At 40.6% G+C, this 26,161-nt stretch overlaps 1 protein-coding gene across 1 annotated transcript in view; it reads left to right on the top strand.

Moving 5' to 3' along the window:
* The window catches only part of nxn (nucleoredoxin), a 67,399-nt gene extending 42,812 nt beyond the window's left edge, over nucleotides 1-24,587 (top strand). The window contains exons 2-8 of the mRNA XM_008424932.2: nucleotides 10,947-11,064; nucleotides 14,693-14,826; nucleotides 17,654-17,754; nucleotides 17,872-17,978; nucleotides 19,649-19,828; nucleotides 20,619-20,743; nucleotides 24,252-24,587. Coding sequence (XP_008423154.1) covers nucleotides 10,947-11,064; nucleotides 14,693-14,826; nucleotides 17,654-17,754; nucleotides 17,872-17,978; nucleotides 19,649-19,828; nucleotides 20,619-20,743; nucleotides 24,252-24,434 — 948 coding nt within the window. The 3' untranslated portion in view covers nucleotides 24,435-24,587. The remainder of the gene's footprint in view (nucleotides 1-10,946; nucleotides 11,065-14,692; nucleotides 14,827-17,653; nucleotides 17,755-17,871; nucleotides 17,979-19,648; nucleotides 19,829-20,618; nucleotides 20,744-24,251) is intronic.
* The last annotated feature ends 1,574 nt before the right edge of the window (nucleotides 24,588-26,161 follow it).

Raw genomic sequence — 26,161 nt, 5'->3', positions numbered from 1 at the left:
GTGTGTGTGTGTGTGTGTGTGTGTGTGTGTGTGTGTGTGTGTGTGTGTGTGTGTGTGTGTGTGACTCCGTCCACAGGCATGTTGTCTGCAGCTTTACGAGGTAAAGTGGATGCAGCGTGTCACTGAGATTTATGAGGTTTCTTCCCGATAGTGTTGGGCACAATGGAGCTAAAAATAACCCTCCACTTTATTAGATGTGCCCTAAAAACCCAGACTAGAGGGGCTGAAGTTAAGTTTCTTTCTCTTGAAGATTCTCCTCCTGAAAATGGACAAGTACAGATAAATTTTTTTATACATTTACACTTTTTTTTTTATTAAGTGCCTTCCTAATTATGCCTTTCTTATACCTTCAAAACTGCTCTTTGTTCTTCATGGCATCAATTCAACAAGGTGTTGGAAACTCTGAGATCTGGTAACAATGGAGACCATTGAAGTACAATAAACTCGAGCAGAAAGGGTCCGAGGGTCCCCTTTCTGGGTCCGGAGCCACAGGTTGCAGACCCCTGAGTTACAAAATACTTGGTTTATGCTAAAGGATCCTTTTGATGCTTAGTTTGAACTTTAGGAAGTCATCTTGATCATAATGATGAACTTTAATGACCCATGTCTAAGGCATCAATAAAGTGCCAGAAAATAATCCTATAAATAGTTCATAAATAGAGTAAAAATACATATTCAAGGTCAGTCTTGAGTTGGCTAGTTTAACCAGTAAAAGAGATTTAAAATCTCATTTACAAGGATGACCTGGGCAATACTTAATCACCCAGGAGGAGCATCGGTTTGAATCCCTGTATAGCAACTAGCTCCTCATAAGCTGTTGTAATGCTTCATATGGTCTCCATTTTCAATCTGCTGACAAATTGGCTTCAATTTTTAAATGCGTTTGCTGTAGCTTAGCCAAATCTGCCGCCTCACGGTTGATTAGCTGGACTATAAAACCTACGGGATCCAGAGCGATCGTGATTTATGCCGAACACGCTGATAATGTGTCTGAAATGCTTCCTTCAAATTTCCATAAATATTAATGTGTTGTTGTGATGGGATCGGGGATTGGGCTCCGGCAGACTCTGGCTGACTTTCCACGGCTCCGGTGTGGAGGGAGGGAGAGAGGACTGGTGGGTGCTTAAATGCAGGGGGCAAACAGAGGTCATAACAGGGATGCTGTGGAAATCACCAAACGCCTCCCCCACTCCACACACACACACACCAACATACGTCTCCTCCCCAGCCATCAGCACTTCAGGAAATCGGGGTACCAGAGACACAGTAATGACTGGATCTGATTCACAGCTGCACAGGGCCTGTTAGCAGAGTATAGCTAATTTAACAGCAAGCATTAAAAGAGCACATGCAAACTGGCTGTGGGCCTGTTTCGGTTTGTTATTAACATTTGATGGTTACTGTGCAGACTTAATGTTGATAAAATGATTTTTTTTTTTTCAATTGAAAGCAGAAGTTTTATTAATTTCAGCTGCTTCGATTAGCTTTCTTAAAATGTCTTTGTCTTGATTCTTTTGGGACAAACAAAAGAATCAGTGTTGTGCATCTTGCAGGCTCTTGGCATCATTTTATAGTATAATCAAGTGACTGTTACCTTCAGTTGTTCTAAAAATATTTTATATATCAACTATGACTTAAAAGGAATTTTGACTTTGTAATTTGAAATTGAGCCTCTGTGTCTTTAAGAAGCTCTTGCTCTTTCTGAAACTTTGCCTTCAGGAAGTCATCATAACAGGGCTCCTCTGTTGATCCTTTAACAATGTTTTTACCACTGTTTCACTGAGAAGTARCTCTTAAAGTGAGCTCAGCAGATGTGGATTTCCATCAGGTGTTTGCTAATTACTGCTAGCTAGTTTGAGGAACTGAGTGGTGGAGGACTGCTCTCTCGGGCATCTTGGAAACTGGTGTGCTAAAGCTAGCTTTCCACACCGGAACATGCTGTGAATGCTCAGGGTGGTTAGATGAGCAGTTTTCCTGTAACAGTAAGTTGTTTCTCCACCATTAACAGATTGAGCAGCGCATACGCATGCCTGCTTGACAGCACTAAGCCCCTCCTCCTGGTTCTGATTAGTTGTTTCTGACAAAGCAGTGCATTTCTGCAGGCAGCAGCAGGAAAACAGGAAAGAGGCAAATGTTATTTTTTTTGGTTTTGTTTTTTGTTTTTTTTTTTACAAATTATCTCTCATTACACATGACATTTTTAGCAAATATGTAAAAATAACATTGTTTTTAAAAGATAAGAACTGCAGCTTTACAACTTTGTGAGATGCTGAAAACAAACCTGTAGGGGTTTTTTTCTCTTTCATACTAATCACTCTTTTGGTCTGCAGTTTTTTTTTGTTCAATTCTCCTTCCCCTCTTAAAAAAGCTATGCAAAGTATTTCTTGGCTGCAGAATCCGAATTCCGTACGCGTTCGATTACTGTGGACGGAGCATGTGCAGTCATATTACCTTTTGGCACACGATACGCAAAAGATAAACATTAAAAAAATGCACCTCTCCTTCCAAGTCATGAGCTGTGAGACTCGAAAGCCCATTACAGAGGGGTCACTCTGAGGTAACTCGCTGAGTGGGGCCAGGGCCAGACCAGCTCTATATCACCTATATCTGTGTGTCTGTCAGAGCCTGCAGGCCCTGACCTGATGAAGTGCAAGCTGATAGCAGAGTGTAAGACCAACTTGGAAATCAGGATTCAGTGTTTATGCAGCGGGCTTTACACACTGTGCCAGGAGGTGAATCATTACGCAGRCCCAGCTTAATGACTGACCAGCAGAGATCAGAGATTAAAGCTAGAAGGATTCCTGACTGGTGCTAGAGAAGATAAAGCAAAATCAGGGCGGGACATTCTGAAAATTGCGTTGCATGATGGAGGATTTTTACTCATGGTCTCTTGCAGAAATAATTCACTCGAGACACACAGCCTGACATGTTTTTTCTTTGTGCTGTTTTTTCTTAATTGAAATTGTATGTGATGGTCCAACGCAAAGAGTGATGTAATTAGGGAGCGGAAAGACCTATGTTTTTCAAAATATGAACTTCCCCAACAGCATGATGCTGCCACCACCCTGCTTCTGTGTGTGGATGGGGTTTCTAAAGAGATGTCCAGTGTTGATTGTAGCCCTACAAAATACAAATATGTTAGTAATGGATCATTTGATCGATTATTCTGACGATTAATCAATTAATCAGATTTTTTTATGTCCTGATTTAAAAAAAAAAAAAAAAAAAAGTTACTAGCTTAAAGTTAAGATAGGAAAAGAAATGTATGAGAAAATGTTAGCAAAAAAAACAAAAAAACGGTTCAGTCCCCTTTTTTTAAATAAGAAAACATTTTATTTCTTAAAATAGAATAGGATTCAAACATCACTTTAAGTCTCGAGGTTGTAGTAAGAAAATAACTTTTTTTTAAGTGCAACAGCCGAGAAATAAAACATTTCACATTAACTTTTAAAACTTAAAATGCTTCCACCAATCTATTTCTGCATGTGAATGGGGTTTTTAAAGTGATGTCCAGAGTTAGCTGTACCCTACAAAATACTAACTTATTTTAGTAATCAATTATTCAACCGATTATTCTGACGATTAATCGGATAAAGAAACCATTTTAAAAATCTGTATTTCTTTCAATAGAAGTGCATTAAGAAATGCAAAAAAACAAGTCAGTTCCTTTTTTAAATAAGAAAATTCATTTACTGGACACTCGATCATTTGTAGGAAAGGAAGCATAAAAAAAAATCTTCTAACATCAGCATGTGAAAAGCTCAGTCCTTTCTGTCTGACTCAACATCATCACAGTGCAGGGCTGCTCTTTTTTTTTTTTTAATAACCAATTAATAGCAAAAAATGTTTAATTAGAGATACAGAACTTGAACCAGGTGAAGCTAAAAACTATCCCTTGAGGATTGGGTAGAACATATTTACAGACAAAAGTATATATATATATTTTTATCTTAAATGCATGATGTGCATATTTTTGTATAGTTTTTGCTTAATTACTGCTCTGAGTATGTTGTTGTTTCAGCAAATTACCTTTTTTTTCCACTCTGTACACTCCAGTTAGTGATTAATCGATTACTAAATTAGCTGATGATTATTTTAGTAAACGATTCATCACAATTAATCTGATGAATCGTTTCAGCTCTAGAGTGCTGTGCACACACGCTACCCAGTTCAATGTTGTCGTCGTCTGTCCAGACCACCTGCTAGCTGCTACATATAAACAGCCCCTTTTATGGCTTTCTGTTTTTTAAACAATGGTTTCTTTCTTTTCTCTCTTCTTTAAATCCATTTTCTTTTTAGTCATTGCATTGTCTTCCTTCTACTTCACAATGAAGCACAATTAAGCCCAATATTCTTTTGATTCATCACATAAATATTTATTTATTTGCGGTTCTACTGTGCAAAAATGGGAAAGGTTTGAGAGAGAGGAGGTGAGGGGGAGGAAATACATTTATAAGGCATTACAAAAACAATGTCCATATAACTAGATGTCTAACAGCTGAGCCCCTTGTTTGTACCTCTGAGTAACACGGATCGGGTTTATCTCAGTAAAAGCTGAGGAGTGGGTTAAACAACATATCAGGCATCTGAAAAATGGATCACATGGGAAACAGATGCCTGGAATCACATGATGATCACACTTGATTCCTACCAGACGGGTGTTTTTTTTTCTTCTTTTTTTCATTTTGCTCTTGTTGCAAAGCAAATGCTGTTCAAAGTAACGCATTCTTGTGGCTGATGAGTCACTGATGTCCATTTATGGTGGATTAAAGTTAAAAAAAAAAAAAAACGTTTTCCCACTTTAATGTGGACACGGTGTGTTTGTGTAGCAGGTTTACATCTTGTTCTCATCTAGAAACCGGAAGATTCCAGGAGGGCTAAAGGACTTTTAGTGTATTACGGGGTCATCAGGGGGTGCGGGGGGGGGGCGCTGATCTAAACACCACTGGGAGGGAAGTATGCACCCCCTGCCAATCTGACCTTTGACCTGGCAGAATGTCACCCTCAGGGCCAAGCCCACTTCTGTTTAGGGACAATGCTGCGGATTCTCATTGAACCGTGGCTTTTTGCTCCTTTACAAACCCCCCCGTATCCCCCTGTGTTTTTTTTTTTTTGTTACGTTCCCTCCGTTGCCACATAAAAACTTCTCACAACGAGGGAGGTGGGGGTCTTTGTCCCTTACAAAGTTGAATTGGGGAAACATTCACTCTCTTTGCAAACTCCCTCATTCATTCTTTTTTTTTTTCTGCTTGGTTTAGCCCTCTGACATTCTGGCACCTGTTTCCAGCACAAACCCATGTATTTATCTCTGAATTATTAACTAAGAGCCCACAAAGTGTCTGCCACTCGGTGACATGTTCTGACTTCATGGAGGGGAAGAGGTGTGGGGGTGGGGGGGGCTGGTTTCCTTGGCAACAAGGGGGCTCCTTTATAACATCGCTGGTGTCTCCCATCTGTGTTCTGCAGGAGCGAAATATTATAGGATTATTAAATGCATGATTGATGTCGCATTTGGCGCTGGGGATGGACGGACGGTGCGAATCCTGCAGTTTTCACCTATTATGCATTTTCCCCAATGCTGCAGCTGGTTGGCGCAGGACAGGATTTGTAACAATAACATTAGCGGTTTGCAGAGGATTCCCTCCTTTTTTTCTTTTCTTTTTTTTCTTGCGTCTTATGAACAAAGCTGTGAGTTTGATGATTTGAAATCCAACTGATTAGGAAGTAGTAGCTCACTCACTGAAAAGTCGCTTGCAATGTAGCGATCAGATATTTTGAGGGAAACTTGTGATAGCCAGAATCTGTAAACCTTTGATTTGTCGGTTCCAAATTTAGTGAAGTTCAGTTTTTTTCTTAGAACTTTTTAAAGTTTGCCCAGTGTGTATTGGAAAATTGAAATGGTTTGGACAAATGTTTATCTCAGTTTTTTAAGCGGAGCGTTGTAGAGCTCTCTCTCAGTAAAATCTTCCAGCTGATGTGACGGGGCTATCTTTTGAAATGAAGAACTGGATGTTTTGCTTAATGTTTTAACTCGGTTTCTTCTTTTTTTGCACACCTGAAAGAAAATGTTTGTGCATTTTATCAAAATATATCCAGTTACTGTCTTCAAGATCCACTGAACAAAAAGAAATCTTTTTCTGCACTTATGTAGAAAATGCTTTGCTTTCCCCCTCCCAACTGAAATCTGATTTGAAAGACTGGTGGAGAAACCTTTTTTTTTTTTTTTTTTTTTCTTTGTTACCAACAGTCCAGAAAATATTGCCAATGCTTCTTTCTTGTCGGCCATGTTTGCTTACTCTGAACTCACGTTTTATCTTGTGAGGTTTTGCAAGATTTCCCGACTGACATGACATGTCGGTTTAAGCCATGCCGTTCACCAAACAGTATTACCAAACTTGTTATATCGATATTTTTATCGTTGTGTCAGGTCTCAGGTTTTGAAAATCGTCCAACAATTTTACAATCTTGCTGTGTGAACCGGGCACTGGAGGCTTCTCACCTGTTATGTTTCTCCTCTCACTTCATTCTTAAACAGGTCAGTGTTGCTGGAAATTGCGAAGTTTTGTTTTCTCTCAGTAACAACATCCACACTTGAAGAGTGTTGTCATTACAACTTACTAATGCTTCTGAATGAACAGCTTGCATTTTTGTGTTTCTGATCGACAGATCACCATCAATTGTAGCCATTCAAGCACAGAACTCTTCAGCTTCCCGTAACCTGACGGTTTTGATGGGAACGACATTGAGGTGGAGTTCAAAGTTCAGAGAGAGTCGTCACCACATGCTCACAGGAAGACGGGTCGCCGGCTGTCACAGACTTTTAGATGTGTACAGCAGGGAGGACTCTCGAACGAGCTAAAGCGACAGTCTGGTCAGACGATCCGGCTCGGTGTGAGCTGAGAGGTGGGAGGGTGAGGGGCTTCCTTTTGTAGCTATGAAGAGCAGCAGCAGCGTTTTGAAGTGGATACAGGCGCTTACTGAGAGCCTCGGGAGCAGATCGAGCGGAGGCGGGGCGCAGCCTGCAGGAATGTAAGCCGAAGCTAGCGGCGGGGGCCTGGCCAAAAAGGGAGTAACGGGAGCAAAGACAGGTGTTTCTCATCCGTCTGCAAGCTGAAAAATGATAAAACGACTCAACGTTTCAGAATTCAGACCAAGTGTTGACGCCGCCAATGCATCCGCTTGAGTTTGACTGCATTTTCTGATGAAGCCGTTGCACAGGGCATGGCTTTATTACTCAAAGATCCATCCAAGAGGCGCACAGTCTCTGCCCTCTTTTGCTCCTCTACTGTAAATCTTTACGGTCAGAGATCACAACGCCTGCAGGCACTTCCAATAAAAAAAGGTCTCTGAAAAGACAAGTGCTTTTGTTGAACAAGTCAAAGGGGGGAGGGGATGGTCAGTCCCTAGATAACTTTCCAGGCAGTGCTATCAGTGGCTCACTTGATTAGTGCATTGAAGTTTGATTTATAAGATCTGCAACTGTTTTGTCTCCCATGAATCAACATCCTTATTGAATTCTTCACGATTTCCTAAGCATTGTTGGAGTTTCTAAACACTAATGACTTCCTAACCCGTCTAATTTTCTTTGTTTTCTTTTCCCCAAGGAGTCTAGAGGGTTATCAGCTATGTTCCTCATTTATAATGCTCAAAGATAAAAAGAATTTATCTGGTATGTGCTACCACGGTAGAATAGCTCTCATGTCCTCGGTTATAAAGGCTTTCACTCTCCTTTGTAGTGACACTGTTGTTGCAAAGCAGCAATGGAAGCATCTGGCAGACGCCTCGGGCTGCGGCGGTTCAGTGAAAGTAGATCTGTGAGGAGAGGGAGCTCCATCATGGGTTTAGTTGGACGAGGTGTGGAGGGAATCTTCCACCTTGTTTTCCTCAACACAGTGACAACCACTGGGGACCCACCAGTTACAGAAAATGTTCGTTTTTTTGTTGTTGTTTTTTTTTTTATTGCTGGGCAGACTTGAGGCATTCCAGAACAAGGACCGAGCCAAAGCTTGAAGTAGGTGGGTCTGTTTTAAAGTATGTGGTCACGGAGCGTTGAGGGTTCACCACCGGAGCTAACCTACTTTTTAAAAGTGGAGAAGAATCAGGCATGAAAACTAGGGGTGCAAAGACGCGTGAAACTGACGCGCCACGCACGACGTGCAACATTTAAATGTGGATATGCTGGGAATTTACACCCCTGCAGGCCATTAGTGGTCTCGTCAAGGGAACCGCTGAAGAGAATCACCATGATCTTTGATTATCAAGGATTGTAAACCTCAGTATCTCCACGCGCAGCGGCCCCACAGCGGGTATACAATGTTGTTCTTAGCCAAGCGTGATCCAATTAGCGCTGTGGGCATCGAGTGGAGAGTGACTCTAATGCTCACACGTCTTGTAGAGTATGGATCTTGAGTATGGATTAGGAATTCCCTGGAGTTGCAACTGTCTGTGACCTCTTTGTCAAGGGTTATTGGTGTAGTTAAACCAGGGTGTTGTTATGTACTCAAGCCTGCTGCTCATCAGTCATTTCTGCAGTTTCACAAGAAACATCAGAAACACATTTTTTTATTTTCTTTCTGAACTAATTGCCTTCATGTGTTTTCTGACCGCTGGCCAGGACAGTCTTTTGTTTTGTTTTTGCAATAATTGGTTATTTTGAAATATGTTAGAACCATGTAATATATGTTTTTAAATGTAATTTTCAGCCTCCTTGAGAGAATGCCATGTTTCCCCAGCTACTTCTGTTATGCTAAATTTATTAGCGGTTCACATAATTGACCTGTTTGTTCTTTGGACGTGAAATTGGGAAGTCATTTTAATTAGCGGCTAATTTAGCCACATGTTGTTGTTTGTTTTTTTGTGTTTGTTTGTTTGTTTGTTTGTTGTGACAGTTATTCCAGACAATTCACCTGCTCAAGATTGTGTCCCGTTTTGCATAGTAAGCTGAATAATAAAGGAATCATAAAAACATAGATTGTATTGCATTTTATTTAGAAAAATGTTGATTCCCTTAAGCTATGTTAGCTTTGCTTTGGTTAGCATAAAATTTATGCTTACCATTTATTTATTGATGCAAGAAAATCATTTTTGCAATCTCCTCCCCCTCCCATATTTGGGAGGGGGAGGAGATTACAAATACTAAAGCGTGCTGTGTGTAATCTTCTCATAGTTTAGGTTTTATACATTTGATGGTTTTACATTTCTTTGCTATTTTTACTGTTTACATTTAGCTAATGCTGTTTCTAACTATTCAAATTACTTTTTCTGAAATTATTCCCATTATGTAAGTATTACTATATCATAACGCACGTATCGTTCTGTTCTTAATCTTGTCAAAAAGCAGCACATGCCTTCCCTCTCTCCAGCAGTGTGCGTTACTTTCCTTCCTTATATTCAGTTCACTTCTCTCATGACTCTGTAGTGCCTCAGCTGTCAGTTCTTATCTTAAATCTTCTCTGCGGCGGGTACAGGAGCAGAAACATGTTTATGACACAAATGTTCTTAACACCTCTTCATTAACGCTGAAGCAGTTCATCAAAAAAAGGACTGAGGGCAGATTTGACAGCATGATTTATGGGATTTTCTTCACTTTTTTATGTCTAGTAACCCATGCCCTTTTATAGTTGCTGTCTGTGCTAAATCACTTTTGAGATTCCTGAACACGCATTATGTGGAAGAGCTTAGGACTGCCATATCAGACTTGTACTTTTAGCTGTATTACATATTCATATTACAGAAAGCAAACTGGAAAACTAACAAAATGGAAAACATATATTCCATTTTGTCTTCTTTTCAGACCTGGAATATGCTAAAGAAAAAAATTGTTTTTTCTTGCTTGTCAATACTTTGCTAGGAGGAGCCTTGTTTATTTTATTTTTACACTTAATAAATAAATATATATATATATATATATATATATATATATATCAAACTTAAATTTGACCAAGACTTATTGAATGCAAGAAAGCCATTTGTTAATATTTTAATAGTTTTGGGGGACGAGCAGCACCACCGAAGGAGTGATCGACAGCGCTAAGACCCGCCTCCTGGCTCTGATTGGTTGTTTCTAGACGGTACTGGGAGAAGGCAGACAGCTCAATTTTTTCTTTTTCTACAGAATATCAGTCTTGTACCATACGACAAATTGACAGTTTCAATAAATGTAAACTTTTCACTTTCATAAAAGTAAAAGTCACATATTGCATCTTTAACTTTATTTTAAGACATTCAAAAAGGGTGAAACTAATGTAAACCCTTTCTTCTTGTTTACATTTTTAAATCACGTGACTTAAATCCACAAGAAGCGTCTGTCTCTTGAAGGCACTTCTTCAAGTTTGAGTCTCTTGTCTGCGATGTGGAAAGTGAGCCTCTGAAAAGGTTTACCTCCTCTTTGATGCCGAGGACTGCACCGATCCCTGAACCCACCTGAATAGTTCACGCTCATATTTCTGTCTCTAGAGCATCCTTACTGGCTTTACGAGGCCCTCTCGCTGTCATCGTGTCATACAGAAGGCATTACTGAAAAAGCCCCCCGCAGGTGTCTTTCAAGACACACCAATCCCTTTAAGCTGCGTTTCTGCGTTGAGCTTTCTTCGCGTCATGGCAGGGACACTGTGAGCCCCGTCCGACTGACCCGTCCTTTCTTTCCCACCCTCTGTTATTAACTCGCCCTCGGGGCGTCTTTTCTTCTCCCTCGGTCCCGTGCTCCTCCTTTAAACAACAGAGAGCATGTTTGTTCTCTAAAATACTTGTCGTATTCTGGTGACATTTGTTTACACTCTGGTACTTCTGGTGGACACCCACCGGGACTGGAGATGTAATTTTAGCCCGGGTAAATTGTTTCCCATCTACAACTAAAATAAACCCAAGTCTGCTCCCTGGAGGTGTTTTCCATCCACTTACTTTAAGCTCTCTTCTTTTTTCCCCCACCCCCTCACCTTTCTCCACAGATGAAACTGTGGAACAAATACAAAGTAACCAGCATCCCTTCGTTGGTGTTCGTGGACGCAGCGACAGGAAAGGTGGTGTGTCGAAACGGTCTGCTGGTGGTGAGGGACGACCCTAAAGGTGAGAACAATGACCTGCACGCGCAGCGTGTTGTGACGAAGACATCCACACACTCGGATTCATTTCTTACTTTTTTTCTCGAAGCTCTGACCTTATTTCACTTCACTGGATGGTTTTGGAGATTGGGGTTAATTTTAACCATTGAGCCTTTCAGGAAACCACAGTTTATAAGGCCAACCAAACGCATAACGGGGTAAAAAGGACAGTAGAACATATAAATTTTCCATGTCATGGCTTTATTACCCTGAAATCTTGGTGGGAAGCATTCATCATTCGCTCTGGCTTGTGGGTAACACCCAGCATTACTGTGGTTGCGTAGGAGACAATCTGGTTTTACAGTATGTCATTACACAAAAACTGTTATTGTATGCAGAGGGAATTACAGTTATGTAAAAAAAAAAATGCACAACCAAATAAATCATTCAAAATGGATAATTTATGGCGATTACACTGAAGAGTTTGTATACGCAATGTAGTTGTAATGCATAATCCAATTTCACCTACATAGTTGTAAATGTATTTACCGTGTCAATGTCCGAAACAGTTCATTAAGTATGTTTGTAGCAAACGTTTCCTTTCTGGATCAATAATTTCTGCTCTTTTTGGCCCAAAAAAGTAATAAAGTGTGCTAAAGCACAGTCTGAATGTTTAAGAGAGGTTATGATGTCAGAAAATGATTTCAAGAATGAATTTTGGTGCAAAATTTTATCTGGAATATAAAGACAAATATATTACAGTGCAGCCAAAATAGGTTAAAATCCCAGAGTATTAAGAGAAGCTACCGTTTCACAAATAGCTAACATGGCGCCGTTCATCAACACTAAAACTTGCTGCTACGCCTGAACGGCAGATGTGTGTCTCCCAGCACAGTCGGCACGACAGATTCTCCAGTTAATGACCACTGAAAGGACGGAAAACCATTCTGGAAAATATGATGGAAGTTATGTTCCAACTGGTTGCAGCTCTGGAGTGACATAAAGCTTTTAAATTCATTTTCTGGTATTCTTTGTCTCATTTTCTAATGACTTTCTGTGTGGCTTTTATGGCACATGTAACTTTTTTTTCATTTTTTTACTAAATTCCTTGAAAATGCCAGATAAAACAAACTGTAAGGAAAGTGAATTAGAATTAGAGTTCCCACCATTTAAACAGGCTTAGCAGTTCAATTAAATTCAAATTCAGTTCAAAAATACTTTATTGATTCCACAGGGAAATTAAGTGTTGTAACTCTTGTCAACTCATTTTCCCTTAGAAGTAGTCAAATATTGAAAAGCAATTATTAGTCTGTAAGTGCAAAATAGATATGGACAAAATGTAATAATGTCAATATACATGCATGTTAATAGTGCTGTAATAATAATCCAAGTTAAAGCTCTAGTTAGAACTTTTCCTCCTTGTTTGGGTTGATGCGACTATAATTCTAGTTCTATAATTCTGTGATTCTTAAGTCGCTGTGAAATGGTCACACTTTATCTAGGAAAACCTGTGTTCCATGCACTTTGAAGTGAGGACGGATAATTGACAAAAGTGAGGCTGCATTTATTTCGTCCTCTGCGGCTGAAGAAATCAAAAATCTTCCAAAGTGTCTGTCTCATGTGGGGAAAAAAAAAAGGAAACATGTTATCGATGGCAGGAAAACAGAAAAGATGAGGGAACAAGAGTATCTCAGTATTTTTATTAAACCCTCCTCAGACTGCTTTTTTTGAGAGACAAGATTGATCTCTGCAAATGAGGATTTTTCAGCGAGTGAAATCTTGGACTCGATATTTTCTGACTTTTCTGTCATTTCACTGATTTATTAATCAAGTGTGACAATGTGACAAACTGATCCCTCTCCTGTGGCCCTACGTTTTGGTGTTTGGATTGGAAAAGGGCAGTAAAACCTGGGTTTTTTTCCGCATGCTGAAACTGGGAGGGGGTGTGTGAGAAAGGACCCTCAGTAATGTTCTCTCTGCCTTTCACTCTCTGTGAAAAGGCCTGACTTGAGTGGCGGCAGACTGGCCTGCAGCGTAAAGATGGAGTGCACGTTTACAATCAGGACAACAATGAAAGGGAACGCCAGCGCAGCGCAGACGTGTCCTTCCTGCCTAATGAAGCACTAGACAACCGCGCTCGCATAAAGAGGCTATTATGATCAGCCATACAAGGTTTTATTTATTATTACCCCCCAGGCCCCTGTTTTTTTTTGTTTTTGTTTTTATCCGGCTGTACCAAATGCATCTCCAGAGCAGGAGCAGGACAATGAGAGCACGCTGAAAAGGAAATGAAAAGTGTCAAAAAGAGCTGGAGGGCAGAATTACAGGCAGCAAAGATTTGCTTGAGAGGCTTGGCTTTTCATGTTCATTTAAAACCGTTTTTTAAAATTTTTTTTGTATGTGTGTGTGTGTTTGGCATGTGTGTGTTTCAAAAAGGAGATGTCACCAAAAAATAAAAAAAATTGTAGATTGGTGTCTGGAATKAGATTATTTGATGCTTTTTTAAATTTATTTATTTTACTTTATTTCTGGCCATTCTGGATGCACATCAAGTTAGCATCCAGGTTTATGATAGCATGTTTTGTATGTAATGTGAAAGTTTTCATGTGCTGAATCATAATCATGGATGTACACAGTAGATTAAAATTTGCACAAAACGGTTCAAGATTTATAATTGTAATTAAACAAAACTAAAAACACGCTACTTATAGTTTTCAACAACTTTTATTGGTCATTAGAGCTAACAGTTAGCATTAACAGAGCCTGCTGTTGGGACGCAACAGCAGCTTGTAGTGGCTATTTTAGTCAAACAAAGCTAAGAACAAAAGATGGTGACCTTTCTCAAACCAGTTTTCAACATTTTTTTCTTTGCCATTAGTGCATTTCAGGCTAACATTTAGCACTGTGAGCCTGCTGTTGTTGGCATGCTACCAGCAGTTTGTAGTTGCTTTCTGGACAAGCTTCCAAACAAATAAGGAACCAGTAATCTCTGCTCCACCTGCCTGCTGTTAAACACGTAGGGAATTAAACATATTTTTTGTCAAACAAGACTAAAAGTAAAGATGGTGACCTCTCTTCAAACTGTTTCCAAAAACTTTTAGTAGCTACAAGTGCTGCTAGCGCTAATTGTTAGCACACCAACAGCGGTTTGTCGTTCAGTTATGGACACGCTTCCACACAAATGATGAATCGGCAATCTCCGGTCCACCTGCCTGCTGTTAAGCATTTAGAGGATTTTCTAATTTAGTCAAACAAGACTAAAAATGAAGAATGATGACCTTTCTTCAAAGTCCTTTCAATGACTTTTATTAGCTATGAGTGCTGTTGGTGCTAATAGTTAGCACCATGAGCCTGCTATTGTTAGCACGCTGTTTGTAGTGTCATTATGGACAAGCTAACAAATAATGAACCAGAAATCTCTGTTCCACCTGCCTGCTGTTAAACATTTAGGGAACTTTACTATTTTCATCAAACAAAACTAAAAATGCTGTTGTTGGGATGCCAACAGCAGTTTGTAGTTGCATTATGGACAAGCTTCCAAACAAATAATGAACCAGTCATCTCTGTTCCACCTGGATGTTAAACATTTAGGCCTTCAGCTGTGAATTTAGCAGTAATCTCTTCCCATGTTTCCCCTACACCCCTCCCCTCAGGTCTGGAGTTCCCCTGGGGCCCGAAGCCCTTCGCAGAGGTGGTGGCAGGGCCTCTGCTCAGGAACAACAGGCAGACGGCAGACAGCAGCTCTCTGGAGGGACACTATGTGGGAGTGTATTTCTCAGCACACTGGGTGAGTGAGGAGAGAGAAGACAAAGAGGAGCCCCTTTTTGTTTTTTTGTTTTAATTTCCAGACTTCTGAAGTCTTTAAAACTGACAGCAGATCAGAGCAGGGGGAGGCGACTCCGCTATTCGTCTGTTTACAGTAGAAGCAGTCGGCCATCTTTGAGTCCTTTCTCCACCTCTGGACCTGTCACCACACCTCAGTGGGCTGCAGGCATTTGTCCGATAGCCGACCGAGGGTTCACGACTGGGTGATGATCCGTCGCTGAGGAGACGCAGCTCGCCGGGTCTCCTAAAGCAAGTCAGCACAGCAGCTGGCAGAGCCGCAGCCGGTTCAGAACGGTGACGCCCCGATGTACTGGCTGGAGTCCCAAGCACATTTAAAATTGGAACAGAACAGCGTCACAAAAATGCCATGAGAGCAGGGTTTTCACACCACTCAGTTGTTTGATGAAACCAGGAACACCAGCACCTCAGTATGGAGCTTTCTTCGCTGTGGTTTTCTCCTCAAAGCAAGAGAGTTTTTTTGTGTGGTTTGTTGTTTGGGAGAAATTTCTACCTTCCTTATCCCACACTCTAAACATTGTGTCTGATTATCTGTTTGTCTGTCCGTCAAGCCACCATTTTGTCTCGATGTCAATTTAACTTTCTGCCCTTTTGTCCACACATGCAGTCATCCATTCTTCCTTGTTTATAAATGTTTGTATTTTTGACCATCCCTCTATGCATTTGTCCATCCAGTCATTGTTTTGTTCATCCGTAGTTTTGTCCGTCTCTGTCCTTTTGTCTATCCATTCATTGAGTGTGTTTGTCTGTCTCTGGGTGTGTTCTTTAGTATTTTTGTCCATTGATCCATTGAAACTCCAACCTCTTCATAAAAAAAAAGAAATAAAAAATTCCCCTTGTATGTGACAACACAACACTAAAACTAAAAGATATATCTGCTGTAGTTGATGGTTTTAGTTTTTCAACTTCAAATTTGTAAAGGGTCCCTTTTCTGGGCCCCCAAATACGAATGAACTGTTTCCATCAACAGTTCAAAGCGCGAGATGGACAATGGAAACACATTTACCTGAATAAGTAGCAGATGCACAAAACTTTTCAAAGTAAGACTCTCTCCAGTTCTATGACCTGTTAGATTGCAACCTCAGCATCTTTTTTTTTTTTTTTTACTGCAGCTTTGTGCAGAGGTTAGCAGAGTTCTCAAAAATGTTAAAATTAAGATTAGCACCAATTCAACATATACATATTTCCACTCGGTTAAAAGCAAAAAGTAACAGTCCAAGAAATGACTCCAGGAAAAAAAGCATTTAGTTAAAAGGCTGAGGAACTGATCAAAGCATCAATAATTTAATATCTTAAAATTACGTCAGCAGACTGATCCAAGTGTAAAGTTTAGCGGAAGTTTTTAAAGACCAAACTGAAAATAATTCATTTAAGTAACAAAATTAGGCAAAATAAAAAAAAATTCCTAATTGGTTTCTTTCAAAATAAAACTTATGAAAACTTAACAGCTGCATGGATGTGCGTGTTTGATCAAAACGAGCATGTTCTTCATTCAGCATCCAGAAGTTTTACTTGAGTAAATGTAGCGACACTTTATAATAGAATTACTTAAGTAAAAGTAAATAATAGTGTGCTTAAAAAAAAAAAAAAAATTCCCAAAACGTCGCTAGTTATTGCCAAACTCTGGCCATGCGTAGCGTCAACGTCTGAAGAAATTACCACTTTAATTATGAAACTAGCCTGGTTGATTCACTCCAAACCAGTACGTAAAACATGCTTCATTCGCTTCTTTTTTTTTAATTCTTTCTTTTATGTGACATTTAAAAGAAAAAAAGACATTGGATGGAAAAGCATCGACTGTTGAAGTTTTGTTAAAGTTAAAGTTTTACCTTTATGTTTAGAAAAGAGCGGCAAACGGAGCCTGGGAACGGCGGGGAATCTAGGCCGCTCTGTTTTCCCTCCTGACTCTCTGATCTCATCCTAATGCCAGCCATACCAGCGCTCCCTCCTCCTGGTTGGACTGGAACACACACACACACACACACACACACACAGCAGAGCAAACATTTTCCTGATCTGCAGTAATGCATCAGGATTAGGAGCTGGCGTGTGTGTTTGAAAAAAAGCTGGATACAGAACTGGAGAGAATTACCAGTTTGTTGGAAAGGTGTTTGGTGACAAACGTGAGAGTCATGAAACCGCTTCAGCTCGGTTTTCTTTTAAAGGTTCTTAGAAAAATGGGACAGTATGAAATATTCATTTAATATTTTCCGGATTGAGATAATTATGTTGGTAAAAATGGGGACTTGGGGGGGAAAAACTTTTTTTTTTCTTCCCCAGACTATGATTTACAAGAACCAGACTTGTCCTAATTTATAATTCATCCACATTCTGTTCAGCTTCCAATTATTTGGAATATACACACACACACAGGATAAAAGAAGTGTGTCTTATGATCCAGGAGTTTAGGGGCCTTTGCAAGTTAGCATGAAGCTACTTAATAAAAAGAAAGATCCCCAAGTAAAAAATGGTTTGCTATAGGACAGAAAATGTTGGAAAAAGGAGACAAATTCCCCCAAAGAACTAAGCCGTGAAAACAATTGATCAAACCCACTTTAAGGTCAGATCCTTACCAATTCATGCTTCCTGTCACGCCTAGACACTTCTGAAACGAGTAATCATAAAAACTGTTCAAATCTTGTTCACTATTTCAACGGTTTTACTCTTTTACCATCTCTTTATATCCCCTTCAGCGGAAACAAAGTTTTTTGGGCGGGGGGGGGGGGGGGGTTTGGTTCCAGTGAAATGAAATGCTTCTGTGTGTCTCTTAGTGTCCGCCGTGTCGCAGTCTGACCCGAGTCCTGGTGGAGTCCTACCGAATCGTCAAAGAGTCCGGTCACAAGTTTGAGATGGTGTTCGTCAGCGCCGACAGGTGAGCGTCGTTGCCGGGTCATTCTCTTCGTCAAGTGTTACCTCTGCGTCCGTCTTCTTMAACGGGTACAGGAGTAAAAGCCGAGCTTTGTCTGAATGTTCTCCGTTTCCATTTTAGGTCAGAAGAGTCTTTTAAGCAGTATTTCAGCGAGATGCCATGGTTGGCSGTCCCGTACTCGGACGAGGCACGTAGATCTCGACTCAACAGGCTGTATGGGATACAAGGTATTTTAAATTTTGCATCTACAAACCTCAAATTAGAAGTAGGGAAAATAGATACAAGTTATCTATTAATCAGTTATTCTAAAGTTTATTGATTTTACGGATTCACTAAGGATTCATTTATAAGCGGCCATGTTTTTTAAATGCTGAGTTTTGTCTTGAATCAAGAGGGTCGACCATGTTTCCATAACACAAAAGGCTTAATTTTTCATAATATGTAAACTTAATAAAAGCATGTAATTCGGTTTTAATGTTATTTTCTGTCAGCTGTATTAAAAATTGACTGAATGAACAGAAAATTGTGGTTTTCTCACATTATTAAACTTACTTATAAAATCTAACAAAAGAGGAACCTCTTAGGTTGCTAAATGGAAAATAAAAGATGAAAATGATAAAATATGTGAATCACTTGGTCCCACATGAACAGTGAGATTTTCATGCAGAAGCAGACTTCTCCATGTAGTCTGCTTGAATCTTAAAACTGCGCAACATGAAGTGAAATAACTCACGACATCATGTTTTTTTTCATCATGTTGCAATTTTTTCTCGTTTACCTCCCCCGCCTGGATGTAGTGGTTAAAAAACCCTGAAATTTTGAGATTCATCTCAAATTATCTAGAAAAAACAGAGATTTCAAAGTTTCAAAAATTGCATATTTTCACGTTTTTTTTTACCTCAAAAATGTTCCACTTTTGATGTCTCAGAAATGTCCAAGTGTTTTTGTAGACGCTGCTCCACCAAGCAGCGTCACTGAGGTCAAACTTAAGAATCTTGTCAAGTGTCAATATTTCAAAACGGAAGCACAAAGTGCATTTCACATCCAACACCAGTCTCTGCTCAGATGATGACCGGTGGTGGCCTCTGCTGGACGGAAGCCAAACTACAACACCCAAAGCAAGTCCAAGCCAACGTTATCAGTTAATCAATTGGAACTAATTTTCAATCTAATAAACTTATAATCGACTATTAATCACAAGTCGTCCTCATCCCAAAATGGTGGTTTATAATTTCTGCCATGCTGGGTTACATCAGACAGCTGACAGCTCACTGTGACCAGCACGGATTCGCCCTGAGGAATGTGGACCGGTTATCGAGTTAACCGTCTCTCTGACTGTAGAAGTGAAGCGTCTCTCCTTCGCTTTTCCACTGATTGCCTCCTCTGTGCTGCGGAGGATGATGTGAGCTGGAGCTGGCTCTGTCCTGTGAAGAATGTCAGGAATGCCCAGAGGACGAGTCAATAGTTCCCCCTCCCCCCCCCCCACATCCAGCTTAAACTCCTGCAGTGCACGATTGCCTCTTCTTTTGCAAGCCTCAGTCCACATGTGCAGCTCCCTGACTCATGAACTGCTTGCTGGCTAACGGCGGCTGTTTCTGATAAGAAACAGACACTCTTTTTATTTTTTTGCAAAGTAAGGGGAATGTGTTTGTAACAGCAAGCTATAGCAAAAGTACTTTCCAATAAAATCTATTAAAAGAAGGGGGGAAAAAAGGAAGAAGAAAAATCTCCACGTAGCAAAGAGAACCTCAGCGGGAGAGTGAGGCAGGGAGGGGGAAGCGTCCGCTCCACGGAGCGATAATTGACGGAAATGACCCACGCTCTTTGCCCGTTTCCTTCCCCTCCTCTGTTCGTCTGCCTCTTATGTCACCCTCTTTGCGTCCTGCCCTCCCTCCAGGTATCCCCACGCTGATCCTGCTGGACGCCGAGGGCCGTGTGATCACGCGACAGGGCCGCGTGGAAGTGCTGAACGACCCGGAGTGCCGGCTCTTCCCGTGGCACCCGCGGCCCGTGCTGGAGCTGAGCGAGGCCAACGCTGTGCAGCTCCACGAGGGGCCCTGCCTCGTCCTGTTTGTGGGTGAGCTGACCGGGTGTCTGCCATTTGGACCTAGACATGAAGAAGGGCGCATGTGATGCAGAAAGCTGGTCGATTTTATGCTTTTTTTTTTTAAAGCTGAGTTTTCTCTTGTTCCAAGAGGGTCAACCGTCTTTTCATAACCCATTTTGTATATTCTACAGATATAAAATGCGTTTCTGTCTTGATTTCAGTTATTTGAGACACAATATCACGCATAATTTTTCATTCTGATCAGAATCAAGCAGCACTAGCAGCGTTGGTTTGTTACAGAAAATATTTTAAAAAATGCAGAAAATATTCAAGTTGTGTGAATAAGTGTAGATGAAGTGTGGGAAATTCTTCTTGAGTATAAAAAGCGTTTCTCTTGTGCTTCAAATCCTTAAAAAGTGCTTCATTTCTGATTCAGACTGCACAGTTTTGTAATAAAGTTCAATGTAGTGTTTGAAAAGTTCAAATTCAGAAAAAAAAATTACGTTGGAATCAGATATTTACGGTTGTTGCTGACATAGCAACAAGCAGCACTACTTTGCAGGTTGTTGAAATATTAGAAAATGTTTGAAAAGTGTATGAACCAAGTTTCTGTATTTGCTTAGTAGATTTTTTTTTTATCCTGATGGGAACCAAATTTGATGACTTCTTATAAAACTGAGGTGCACAATGACGACTCTTGAATTTGTTCATCAGTCTCCTGATGAACAAATTCTGTAGCCTCCGTTTCCTTTCCCTCTTTTAAACGGGGGTTTCTTTTTGTGTCCAGCTTTTGACTGTGACTCTGTCCGACCTTATTCAGATGCTGAAGAGGAAGGTGAACTGGAGCCAGCCAAGGAGTTGATTCAGCCAATAGCAGAGAAGCTCATGGCCAAGTATAAAGCCAAGGAGGAAGAGACGCCACTGCTGTTCTTTGTTGCCGGAGAGGTGAGAGGAAGCGCACAAGACGGGACGCTAAAATCGATTTTAAAGTGTAACTAACTCCCCTGTGAAAGAGCACCACTGACTGATTTTGAAAGATTCTGGCAAAGTGGGCGGAGCCAAGAAACTTGGAGTGTAGTCAGGTGAGCAGAGGGTGTAAGTGAGTGGGCTGTGGTCAGGATGAAAAACTTTATCGCTATGTTTTAGCGTCTTTCTAATTCTAGATCAGGTTGTAGAATCTTGACCTTTCCGGAGCAATTTAAGCTAGCAGCAGCAGACTTAATCACCATGTAAGTCAGTCTCCCCCGTCGTCTATCGCCCTGTTTGCGTTTCTCATTGCGTTCGTCGTCTGAGTGCCACTCGACACAAAGAAACATTGTCTCTTTGCAATRATTCACGAGCTCCGGAGCTTCTATATGCACGGAGTTTGTTTCCACAAAGGCGTATAGTTTTACATCCGTTTTCTCCCATTGCCTGTAGCTGGGCTGGCGATAAAAACCACCAGGTTTGATTTCCAGATTGGGTTCACAGTCTGATATCGGTCCTCGCTCCAAGCTTTGAGTGGAGCTTCCAGGGCTGTGGGCCCACAGTCCTTCACTCGGGCCTGGGATCGCCCGGGTCGTCGCCGGGTCGGTTGCCAAGCCAGCTGCTGGGAGTCGAGCTCAATGAGAAGRCATTATGCTGGCAGTTCTTCAGAGAAGAGGCCAGGCAGAAGAAAACGATCCATAACATTTTTTTTTAACTAGGGCTGTCAACCGATTWAAAAACTTAATCAGACTGATCACCTTCTATCTCTGGGATTAATAATGATTAATCACTATGCTTAACTTTTTAAGCTTGAAATTGGTTCCCTGGGAAAGCCCCTTATCTGATTGTTTTGGGGGGGKTTTGTTGGGGYTTTTTTGCAGCAGAAAGCAGGTAATGTAGTCTGCCAGTACTAAACAGCATCTAAGGAAAACTTACTCCGCCACAATTGCATACATGTAGTGACAAACTTGTCTAGGGGACAACTGACAAATWATTTTTATTTTCTACTTCTTGAGTGTGTCACCCCTTTCTGATGCCACCCTGGGCAATAAACTGAATGAAAATTTTTTTATAAAGTTAATTTCAGGGTCTGTATTGCATTTAAATCAAAAACTATATCAACAAAATAAGCATCGCTTTAAGTTCAAAAACCTTTTTCCTGCCAAATCACTKAATAAAAAGATATATGAGCTCCACGACAAAGATTTTTATTGTTCTTAATCTGTGAGGTTATTCAAGCACSAGCTCGGTTCACTAATTTGAAAAAATCCATCTTTAGAAATACGGWCACTGACATTAGCGTCAGGAACATCTGTGCTGCTGCTGCTACATATTTAGTTTTAAGACGCTATTTTAGCTTTGAGGAGGCTAACTGCTTTTAGCATAACTTGTATACAGCAGCGTCCGATCATACAATTTTTCGAAGCAAGAATTAACCCCCAATTGGGCCAAGAGGAGCAGCTTTGTCATCCATTGCTGTTGTATGCGGATGTCGTGTGTGTGTGTGTGTGTGTGTGCGTGTGTGTGTGTGTGTGTGTCAGATTTACTGATGTACCAGAAACGCATGAATGGAAAGGTTCCGGCTGGGACTTGTATATTAAAAACAAATTGAATAATTGCGCTAAAAATTGTAAAGCATTACAATCTAAATGAATGTATTAAACTCTTGACCCTACAAAAACATAATCAAGCACACACACATTTTCTTAGTTTTTGTCGCAAGTTTGTGAGTTGTGACCATAACAGACGCATTTGCATTTGCACTGTTGCAGGCGATGACGATGTACATCACAGTACATTGTGCAGCCAATTTAATTTAGGCTTTAAAGCGTCATGTATGAGTTGTAAAAGAGTAAAGTCTGTCTCTCRGGACATCAAAGTGTTGTAAAAGACGGATGTTTGAGCCGTCAGCTGAGGTTTTATCGTGTGGCTGGCAGTCATGTGTGAAACATCGCGGTTCATCAGTGATCCGAATATTTCTGCTGCGGTCCTCCACGGCCAAACGCATACTGAGTCACATCACAGCCGTGAGTGTGGTCGGCCCTTTGTCTCTTCAAAAAAAAAAAAAGTATTTTCTTTTCTAGCGTTTGAGCTGCGCAGACCGAGCAGACAAGGTAGCCAAACAAAAGAAAAGATCCACGACTTCCTCCGGAGGCCAACGCCTGACGTGGAGATTAGATCCCCTCGGATCAGAGAGACCGGAGGGGCCGCGGTGACAGATTGCGGTTCCTTCACGCAGCTTGCCTCGCATGATCCGTCATCCATGCTCCATGTGGCTGTAAGAGAGCCTGAAAGGGAGCGGAGGTTTTACTTGTAGCGGCGGGGATCTGGCAGTATTTCACCGGGGGGGGGGAAACGGTGCCGTCTTCGGTGACGGCTTCCATATGCGAGTATTAAGTGTTCAGCGTTTTCGAATGGAGCCCGTATTTATTGCCAGTCAGCGGAGGAAGAAACCACACAGCTGCTCTTTTGTTTGTAGTTTTACAAAGCAGAAGGTCACCAGCTTTGCTTAGCCCTTTTTAGGTAGCGGCACAGCAAARATATTCAATGAAAAGTCTCTGAGCTGATTGTTTGCTTTGATCCTGTTTAGCTGGGAGAGCGGAGGATTCTCTGATAACAGAACATCAGAGAGCGGAAGGGCTTGTGGAAGGTCGGAGTGAGTGTTGCTCACMGCAGGAAGTACATCTAAAGTCGGCTTCCTGAAGAGAAAGTCAATAATAAACTCAAAAATGGCAGATAAATCAGAAACCTTAGCATGAACCGCACAGGGAAGGCGTCCATCACAAGATTAGCTCTTTGCTGCAGTGCCACCTTCTGGTCTCTTCCTGAAACTTCAAATTTAATCTTTCCCATATGAAAGTTTTTTTATTTATTTTTTAATGAGTCCATCTTTGAGCCAACAAGTTAAGCTGAGGGGAATTCAGGTCAGGAAATATATATCAACAGTGTAGCTGAACTCTTAGCCAGGTAGGCAACTCTCTGATTATTAAAGGTGCATTATGTAACTTTTATAAAGAATCGTTTTTTACAAATTTGTTAAAACTATTACCATGTTGTGACRGCATACTATGAGACAGATAATCTGTGAGAAGACGGATTCTGATCTCCACGCTACTATTGCCGTCTGAAGAAATGCACCAACCAAAAACAGCCAATCAGAGCCAAGAGAAGGGCATAAGATAATTTTAACTAAGCATAAAAAGCATACATTTATTATTAATGTAAGCAATATTGCTCTGATATAGTTGCAGAGGTCTTGTTCCTATGGCAGATAATCAAATATGTGAACCAAATATAGACACTGTGAACATCTACTGTTTTTAATGAGGCAGATTGCTTTTCAAAGTATCAAGTCATCTAACACTTCCACTACTGTGAGTTTTGATAATGACTAGCATAAGATTCCTCTACTGTCAAGTAGAAATACCTAAAAAGTCATCAGGAATGTTTCCCTGCAACGTGACGTAACATGGTTTCCTTCCTCCAGGACGACATGAGCGACTCGCTGCGGGACTACACCAACCTCCCCGAGGCGGCGCCCCTGCTCACCATCCTGGACATGTCGGCCCGTGCCAAGTACGTCCGTGACGTGGAGGAGATCACGCCGGCCGTGGTGGAGCAGTTCGTCAACGAGTTCCTGGCTGAAAAGCTCAAACCAGAGCCCATCTAAAAAGAGAGGCTTCGAGTAGGAAATGGACATGCAGAATGAGACTGTCACTCAACCCAGATCCGTTYTCACACACACACACTTCGTATCTCCGTCTCCCCTGCTCTCATTCACCTCCACTCCTGACTGTTAGATTAAAACAAATGTCTCCTTACGGACACTTTGACCATTTTTTTTTAAAGTCCTTTTCCTCTCTTTATGGARTCCTCTCTTTCTCCCGTGGTGCCTTGCATAGTTCATTCAGTATGACGGCCATTGTAGATGGAGGGGAAAAAGAAAGAAGAGTACATTTCTGCCCAAAAACTCAGAAATGTTGAGATCWATACCTGAAATTTTCTAGAAAAAAACATGAACATTTTTCTCTGAGTTTGAAAAGTCAAACATTTGCTTGAAAAACAAAAATTTTTTGAATAATTTCAGAAATGTTCTAGGAAAATATATGGAAGTTTCTGAATTTCAAAATTGTAAAATGTTTGACTTTCGGAATGACTTTGAAAGCGTYGAAAGTTTTCTACGTTGAAACTCAGAAATTTCCACTTTTTTAAGCTTTTCTACCAATTTTTTTACTTTTCAAACTCAAATTTCTTTGGGGGGGGGGGGGGTTCTAGAAAACTTTTGTGATTAATCTCAAAATTTGAGTTTTTCTACCAAATGTTCAACTTTGGACCTCAGAAATGTCCTTGTTTTTTCTAGATATTTTCAAATGTTTTGGTGGAAATGTACTCCTTTTTTTTACTATCTGCAATGGCCCTAATACACCGTCGTAATACAGTAATATATGAGGATATTCTGTTTTTGTCTTTTTTTATATATATATACACACACTAGCATTTTTGAGATGTAGACAACCTGAGAATCGATCCAGTGGACCTACTTATTGAAGCTGATGCTTTGCTTTCTATTCTCACTGTAAGATCTGTGTTGCTTTTGGTTTCTGTATGACGCTGAGAAAGAATAAAAATGCAGTCGTGTAGTAATTCACCTGTATGACAGAGGGTCGAATGGATGTAGCTGTAAGCCTATTTAAATAAAACCGTGATGGGTGTTCACTGTAATCGGCGTGCAGCTCGCTGCCGAACGAGTCGCCAGGTGTTAATGGTGGTTTCATCTCAAAGTCGTTTTGAGGATTTTCTGTGAAGGTCCCCGAATGGGAAAAAAATACACGGGATGTTTCTGCAATCACAAAAAGACAAGAGGCATTTTTGAGAAGCGTCGAATGTATAAACTCTTATATTCTGTTACTCCAGTCATGACTTCTCTAACACATTAAAACTCACTGGTAAGTACAAAGTTTGTTTTCGGGTTGTTGTTTTTTTTATATCAACTTTTGACAGCTAGCTTGCCATGAGTGCTAAGGCTAGTTAGCATGGCTACCGATGATGAAACAGTTATGTAACGGTAAGTTGTTTCYCCGCCATTTGCACTTAGCTAGTCCGGACCAGTAGTTTGTAACCTTAACAGTACAAACAGTCATGTTTCTCTCACCGTGAGCCAACTTACAATTTTCGATAAATGTCTACCATGAGATTTTTTTTTCCCCCCAAGCACAATTTTATTTCTATTTTAGGCTGAAAAATAAAAGCAAAACTTCTGCTTTSCTTTCATGGAATGTTGACATGCCACACAGTTCCCAACCTAATGACACAAATTAGATCTAAAAATATATTGCTATTAAGTTTCAAATTCAATAGTGGAATTGCAGTTAAATTATTCCAAGGATTAATTTAACT

Source organism: Poecilia reticulata, linkage group LG13 (genome assembly GCF_000633615.1).
Source record: "Poecilia reticulata strain Guanapo linkage group LG13, Guppy_female_1.0+MT, whole genome shotgun sequence".
In the NCBI taxonomy this organism is placed as follows: domain Eukaryota; kingdom Metazoa; phylum Chordata; class Actinopteri; order Cyprinodontiformes; family Poeciliidae; genus Poecilia; species Poecilia reticulata.
This window is presented reverse-complemented; position numbering and strand designations above follow the sequence as displayed.